This window comes from Opisthorchis viverrini, assembly GCF_000715545.1.
Source record: "Opisthorchis viverrini unplaced genomic scaffold opera_v5_270, whole genome shotgun sequence".
In the NCBI taxonomy this organism is placed as follows: domain Eukaryota; kingdom Metazoa; phylum Platyhelminthes; class Trematoda; order Opisthorchiida; family Opisthorchiidae; genus Opisthorchis; species Opisthorchis viverrini.
This window is the reverse complement of record NW_008751922.1, coordinates 114,370-122,548: the sequence shown is the minus strand read 5'-3', so window position 1 is coordinate 122,548 and position 8,179 is coordinate 114,370. Positions and strand designations below refer to the sequence as shown.

General features: G+C 47.3%; 1 protein-coding gene across 1 annotated transcript in view; it reads left to right on the top strand.

Annotated features, from left to right (window-relative positions):
- Positions 1–8,179, top strand: part of T265_09253 (hypothetical protein) — a gene marked incomplete at both ends in the record, with an annotated part of 36,373 nt that overhangs the window by 20,759 nt on the left and 7,435 nt on the right. Inside the window, 4 exons of the mRNA XM_009175284.1 lie at positions 995–1,147; positions 2,194–2,521; positions 3,328–3,560; positions 3,655–4,239. Coding sequence (XP_009173548.1) covers positions 995–1,147; positions 2,194–2,521; positions 3,328–3,560; positions 3,655–4,239 — 1,299 coding nt within the window. The remainder of the gene's footprint in view (positions 1–994; positions 1,148–2,193; positions 2,522–3,327; positions 3,561–3,654; positions 4,240–8,179) is intronic.

Genomic DNA, 8,179 nt, shown 5'->3' with positions numbered 1-8,179 from the left:
TTCAGCTGTAGCACCCTTCCGGTGCGCAGCTACCATGCCACCCGAAAGAAGCACAAGGGCTGGGATACTGTCAGGTTGCCCAGGCCTAGACAGGGGAAGTCGAGTGGCAGAGGTCGGGTTCGAACCACGGACCTTCCGGTTAGTAAGTAGTCAATGCATATACACCTGAAACACTTGCTAACGCAAGTATTCTAGGAGTGTAGCTGGAAGCTGACATAAAATTGGCTCGACTAACCCACGGTCAGTAGTAGATAGTGATGGATTAAGAGTAAGTGTAGTGCAGTCCGTGAGAAGGACGCAGGTGAAACAATTTTTTCTGGGTCTATGGACGGTTATGAAAGGTGATATGAAGGAACAAGTCTATACGGAACATACTCATGAGGGTGCCAAAAATTCTTCAGCAGCCCGCGTTCGGTTCGCCCCTTCTTGGGGCTCACCATTTAGACATAATCTCTCAGTCTCCGTCAACCTCATGTTCTTCTTGAACTCGAGTAGGATGCATTTCGCGAAACACTACTCCTTTGCACACTAGTTTGATTTCAACATAAAACTTTACTGAACCTCTCTTCCGCTGAATATGCTGTACCGATGTCATCTGGAACAAGCTTATCACCTTTCCGATGCCTGGCTGCCATGCCACCCGAAGGAAGCACGAGAGCTGAGATACCACCAGGTTGCCCAAGCTTAGACAGAGGAATTCGAGATGAAGAGGTCGGGTTCGAACCACGGTCAGTAAATTCGCGCTTTAACCACGGAGCCATTATGGGCTATTTTTGCACAGCCATTTTGTCCCTCAAGACAGCAATTGCGTTTTGCTCAGCTGTAGGCGCTCAAATGATGGTCTGCCTTGAGCCGGTTCAGTGTCACTGAAAACGTACAGAGAGTCTGTTGTGTCAGTCTAAATCCTTTCTCATGGTCACATCGACCGCATCCAGTCATTCTCTGAAACCAATGATTGATTTTGGATTGGCGATGTTCAAAATGCCCTTTCCAGCCTGCTTTGTCAGCTGTTCTCGGTTATCGTGATCGTCAACTTCCCAGTCTATACGAGGCTGTCAAAGGTTTCAGTACTGGCAGATCCCACTATCTGGTTTGTTGGTTGACCGATTGTAGACCTTACGGGATTGGGGACGTACTTCTGGACCTGGTGAGTCTATTGCCTTCCCATTTATTCTTCTGACTTGCCCTTTTTATCTTGGTTCAACGAAGCTGTCCATTCGCCATCATTAGTGACGTGAGCATTTCTAAATTGGAACGCCATTGTAGCGACCTGCTTATTGTAGTAATCCAGCAGAGGGCCGAGATTTTACGTGGGGTACACTTAAAAGTAAAAAAAGCATCTTCCGGCTGTAATACCCTTTGGAAACAGCTTTCATGCGTCTCGAAGGAAGTACAAGGCCGGAGCTATCGCTAGGTTGCCCAGACCTACACAAGGACACTCAGAAATCCGGGTTTACTTGTGAACCGCGGTCCTTCCGGTCGTTATCTTCGTCCCTTAACCATTCAACTATCCCGAGTAATTAGCTTAGTTTCAATGGGAACCGAGTGTTACCGCGGAGAGCGTAGCTGCCGCAATCCACTGGAAGTGAGCGTTGCTAAGAAACGTGCCTCTCTTAGAGAACCCACAACAGGACCTCCGTTAGCCGTCACTATGTTGAAGGTGATCCCGGTAGGGACAATCGTAAGAACCAAGCATTTGGTTTCCTCTGGGGTTCACTTACAGAACGCCACCGTAGACCCGCCACGAGTGATCTCTCAAGGGGGGCTGTACCTAATTACCCTACAGTAACCTCGAGTTTGTATGATTACTGTCGCACTTCCGGCATCGGCCTTGCACTGGCACTCTGTCAGTGTAAGGAAAGTCTCATGTTAATGTCCATTTTTTGGAAGGATACTGAAAACTGTTAAATTTATTGGCTACCCTGTTGTGGTTGGTTTCAGCTGAAAACTGTTAAATTTATTGGCTACTCTGTTGTGGTTGGTTTCAGTCCGAGCAGTGCCCCCCCCCCGTTCGCCATAGGGCGTTGGTAGAATAGATAAGAGAAGATTCATCTCATTCCTTCACAAAGGACTTTAGATATCTTCCAACTATGTAGAGCGTGATTCTTCGTACTTTCTGAGTCATTTACGCGGTCTCAGTAAAGCTGTCCATCGTAGAATGACTATAGGACTTCACTTTCTCATTGCCCGCAGTTTGATTTGCTCATCCGCTTCGGGTGTGGTGAAGTTGCTGTAGTGGTTGACCAGCAAAATGCAACTGGCGGAACAATGATATCGGATTCGTCCCAGTTGATCAAGGACGCCAGTTCATGGGCCGTGGAATGGGCCAGTGTGTTGCTCGGCGTTGCACATCAGCGAGTCCGATGGGCCACTGCGCATTCGACCTGGATTTGGTCCCACCCCCCACTGAACGACCAATCAGCCGGACCGTCTATCATGGAACGGGTGGAATCTATACAGCGGTTGCGTCGAATGCGTTCGTGGTTTGTACAGCTGCGGAAATATATCATTGACTCTGTTGGTAAGTGGTAAACTGCGTTTTTGAATCAGATAGACTTTTATCACTCCTTATCGTGACACCGTGAAATCTTCGTTCCCCGTCTCGGTTTTTCTGTGCTTTGTCAAATAGAACCTCTTCCTGAACTGAGCTTCAAAAGCCTGTTAAGTCTATAGACTGAATGGTGGTCTACCTCGGCTAATTTCCCACAGGCCTCGTTCACTAGCACGAGATAATGAACCAAACGTGTTTACCAACTTTCTTTGTTGTCTTCTTGAACGCCAACAACAAACAGTGAAATTCGAACAAATATTTGTCTCTCGATGAAACGTCGCCGTGTGGGAAAGCTGCACCTTGCGAGTTTTCTGAGTTCGTTGTACTAAGGGGGTATTCAGGGTATAACACGGCGTGACCAAACATTGTTTTTTTCTTTTTGTCCATGGCGAATAGGGGGTGTAGCTGGTGGAGTGGATGTGCATCTGCCATAGTAGTGAGAAGGAGTAGATTTCATTGACAAGTTGCTTAAAAATGGTTTGTTGGACACATCCATAAACGCTCGCTATGGAAATCTGGTCGGCTTAAAGAGGCATGCTGTAAATTTGGCTATATCTGGTTCCACTCGTCTTCCCTTATTAGTGAAATCGATTCGGAGGTAATGTACGAAACGAGCTGTAGGTCCTTTTTGCGGTTCCTAGGTGTGGGACCGGATGTTCAGACATTCCCGAAAACTTGGGGCATGCGTATACAGGGTATATTAGCTTCCAGATGTCACGAGGAATATTTGCCGAATTCCGTTATCCTCTACTTCCTCCCGACTTGCTAATTTGCAGCGGACAAACTCAATCGCCCCGAGGCTGCCTTGCATTTGGCCGAGCGCTTTGCCGATTGCGCTCAAATGGTTCGTCTTTGTTATCTGCTGGAGCGACAGGATGAAATAGATCACGCTTCTGAAGACTGTGAGCCAGTCTCAACCACACAACTCACGCGGTTCCATCATCACCGTCTGGTGGAGCTGTTGCGTCGGGTTCCTGAAAGCTACGGACTTGCGGACCAAGCCCTTCAGGTAATGCTTCTTGTACTACAGCATGCTAATTTGTGTGATCCGTTTGTCCCTTCCTGATGTCTGTGGGTTTCTCTATTCCCCTGCTTGCTTGTAGTGGTACTTCGCCTGTGAGGAGCACGCACGCGTCAAATCCCTGCTGGCCCTTCTAGAACGACTAAAAGAGAAGTCCACTTCCACAGAGGATCAGTTTCACAGCCTTGCCAAAACAAGGGCTCCTCAACACACAGCACCTCCCTCGGCCGTGGAGCAAAGGCGAAAGGTGGCGACGGAGACGGATCCAGTTAATAGGTTTCTGCACCGTCAAGATACTCGAGATCACGCTTGGCCTCATCTGCTCTCTACACGGCAGTACTCAAAGGCAAGTGCGTTTTCCGGGCAGCACGTCTCAAATCCCTTTTTACTACTAATCTGCTCAACACCGTCGCCAATCACTTCTCATCCCAATCCATTTTACTCCACTGTGCAGGCATCTCAGATACTGTTTGAAGAAGGATGCAAGGAAACACGTTCGATCGGTCGTAGAAAAGTCCTCTTGAGCCTGGCAAAGCTAACTCTATTAGCAACGGGTTCTGTCTCGAAAACGCGTACCACCACTGGCGATTTGGGCGTCTCAGGTGAAACTGTTCCAGACCGTTTGATTGAAAAACTCAATTTACTGTTAGAGGCTATTGATCTCCAGGTGAGGTGTTGCGTGGGTGGGTTGTTTAATTCTGCGCCTTTCCATTTTGCTTGTCTGCTTCAATTTTACATTTGGTATTGGGTTGGCACTCTCCCCTCTCCAGAGATAACAGCTGCTGACCTGACTAAAGTCAGGTCTTGAGAAGGTCTGTTCTTGTTTCCACCATCCTGTCTACTCGAAGACCTAAGCACACGCCTGTCAACCTGATCTGGTTGATCTGGGTCGGCTGTTTGATCTAATATACTGTTTAGCTGTAGTACCCTTTCGGTGCCTAACTGCCATGCCACCCGAAGGAAGCACGAGGGCTGGGATACTCTGCCAGGTTGCCCAAGCCTAGACAGGGGAAGTCGAGAGGCAGGGGTCGGGTTCGAACCACGGACCTTCCGGTCAGTAAATTCGCGCTGTAACCACACGGTCCTTCTTGACCTAATGGTAAGTCAAGCACAAATCGGACCATGCATGTGAGGCCGCCTTCAATTATTTTAGTCTATTTTTGATCCCTACTCAGGTTCATTTTGGTGTTTGTAGAAACTACACTATCCATGAAGCAAACGATCGTGTCATTCACGTAAGGGTGACTCGAGATTCGTATAAATTCAGCGTAAAAGCCTTATCACGTGATCGTCCGGGGGAGTATTAGAACCGCCACTGAGACGGAACAGTAAGCAAGGTGTATCACACAAGGCCAGTGGATGATCACGCATTCTTCGGTGAGACAGTCTGATACGACAAGTTTCGGAAAAAGTGACGTCCGAAATAACACCACAACGCTATCCAATTTATCTAGATGGCTGAGTTCAGCTCATACTATTCCTCGCAGAATTGATGAGTCTGATTTTCATGCTGCCGAAAAAGAAACACACGTTCGCAAACTAACTTGTTCCCGGGAGACGCAGTTGAATTCCAGCTGAAGCTATTGTTTATGACATTGTCCAGAATGTGCTGCACGAAATTTGAGATATCGCAGTATATTTTTCTGATCCAACAAAGTACTCCTAAGCATGCCGACAACTGTTCAACAGCCCACGACCGGTTTTCACCTTTCTTGGTTCTCATTAGGTCGGTATAGTCCCCGAATTTCCATAGAGCTTATGTTCTACTTGAACACCGAATTGGTGAAGCAAACTAAGTTGGTGTCAAAAATGTATAATGCGTTATCCTGAATAGCGTGCGAAACGAAACATGAGGTATCCTTTGTGCAGCACATTCAGTTGAAGAATATCAACAGTGAGCGACTCATTTGGGATCTGTGCTAACCAATTCGATTTTACCAGCTGTGTACGATGGTTCCAGCTGCTACAGTTCTGATAACCGATAAACGGGAGTGCGGGACGTACAGGCAAGCCTTGGAGGTGATGGGAACTGAATAGTTACGCATTGAAGGCGATAGCTTTGATGCCTGAACGCCATCGACTGCGCGATCAGCCCAGTTCTACCAGTGTTATCAACCATTGGTGGGTTGAGTCCCGGGGTTTCGATCTAGGGCGGCGACTAAGTTCACTGGTTAGTGTTTTCATACTTCGTTGCCAGGTCACACACTGTCCACCTCTTGGTCGCTTCCACTCAGCACAAGGCTGGGTGAAAAGAGTTTTGCGAGGCAGACGGTCTTTTGGCATGCAGAGTACATGTCCCAACCAGCGCAACCTATGAAGCGTGAGTAATTTATCTATCGCGGGAGAGCTCCTTTTTCCTAAAACCACCAGGTACACCTTAGCATTGCTTATCCGATGTTCCCACCAGACCTGATCAATGGTCAAACACTGACGTCCTTCGTAAGTCCTCTGCGCGTAGAGGCCATAAAGTAGTATGGATCACACCGCCGCAGTGTGAATTCCGCCCTTGACAAACAAACTGCCGTCACGTCGACGCCATAGGTGTCGGAGGTTGGCACCAATCCACCGGAGCTTATAAAACTGCCCAGATAAACAAATTTAGCTACCGTGTCGATTGGCTCGCCTGCAGGCATGAGGTTTGGGTTTGATCCAGCCCAGTCTTGTGGTAACACTTTATGCTTTGCAAATGTGAAGAGTATGTCAAACTGTGTGCGAGAGTTATTTAATTTATTTAAAATGGTCTACATTTTTGAAGGATCTGAACCAACGAGGGCAACATGGTCCGCATACTCAATGTCTGTGAGGGGACTTCTCCTGAGCACTTCAACTCTCGAAGTTTTGGAGACAGACAGACGAATTTCAGGTAGCATATCAATAACAACGTTGAATAGGAAAGCTGAGAGAGGATAACCATGGGATTTTTTTCCAGACAAACCCCGCCAAAAAATTAACCCCCACCACCCAAGAAAGGTCAGAAAAAACTGGATATAAAATTTGTACTTTTAGTTTTTATCGAAGAGGGTGATGTTGGGACATGTCATTAATAATTTGCATGAAAAGGTCCGTTTTTCGGTACTTTTGCCTCCAAACGAACTTACGCAAGTAGCTGTCCACTAAAGACCGGTGTGTGCCGCATTGGCGTTTATTCTGAATCTTGTAGACCTATGTGAGCTGGAGTTGTTGAATCCATAAAGTTTTTGGTAAGGCGAGTCTCTCGAAAGAACCAAATCGGTTTGCAAATGAGTGTATACTCGCTAATTTCGTACAATTTGGTTTCAAGTAGAACATAAGGTTGACGGAAACCCGGGGACTGCGCCTACCTGATGAGCCCCAAGAGGGGCGAAACCGGTAGTGGGCTGTCGATGGATTTTCAGCAACCTTATGAGTAGTACATTACCTCTTTAGTTTCCCCGTAGATCCCTCCTAAAATCCATGGCTGGGGAAGACTCGCCCTGCGTTGTTTTTACGGTGCGATATTAGTGTTCCACCAGTCTCCACATGTAGACCTGCGCCGCCGATAATTGTTGGAGTCTGCAAAAGCCGCCAGGCGCAAACTTCGCGAAGAAGGTCCTTCCAATCAACAGCGGTCGTGTGGCTTTTTGCCAATTTTTTGGACCAGCAATAAATGAATAAAATAACTGTGCTAAACTCCATCCTAGGCCACTCCAACCAAGTTCCCTATGGAAGACCGATTTCTTGCCGACACTGTCGGGCATTACACCTCCACCTGTCGGAAACAGTTGAAAGTGTCATTTGGTGGCCATTGTTGCATAAACGTTGCTGATAAATCACTCCGTGGCTTTTCAGAAAACGTATTGCTGCCTCACTGTCACGAACGAGAGTTGAAAGCGTCAGGAAGTTCATTCAAGGTTTTACGTCCGAACGGAAAAAACTTTTGCACAAAATGAGCGTAGATGCCGATAAGGAATTGTTTTGCTCAAAACTTGGTCAAGGTTGTGTACGTATATTAAATTGGAGCTGGCAAAAAGTGGCAGGGCTTAATTTTTCGCACATGCACTTGTTGCATTAGTGGGAGGTGGCTTATCTGGAAAAGATCCCAACCACGTCTTACACCGCTGAACTCGGTGAACTCAGGTCAAAGTTTGCCGTATGCTCGTACGCGCCTACAGGGATTCGCATATAGTGTCCTTATAAGGGATATAAATTTACAAGGGACACCTTTGATCGCAGACACCGCCAAAGTTTCTCACGATCGACAGAGTCAAAATCAGGCATCCAGGGATATAGGCCGGTCTCACGTTAACACAATCTTAAGTGGGAAAGCTCAACTAGGTCACGCACGCGAATCCATACAGTAGTCTACGAGACAGAACGGTCGACTGGAGTGTATGACGGACGGGTTTTTTATGCTTCAAGGCCCATAATTTGGAAGCACAGGTTTCAGGTGGACCTTCGTCAGGCTAGTCAAATACCATTAGCCCCTCAGACAAATTCAAACTGCCTTCTGCACAAGAGATCCACTTCTGTATGAGTGCCATCGGTGAACTGCCTATGCGCAGTGTTGTTTCCGAATGCTTCACCCAATCTTTTTAGGAGTAAGTCTATGCAGTCAGGCGTTTTTTACCCCCCCCCTTTGGGGTGTACGA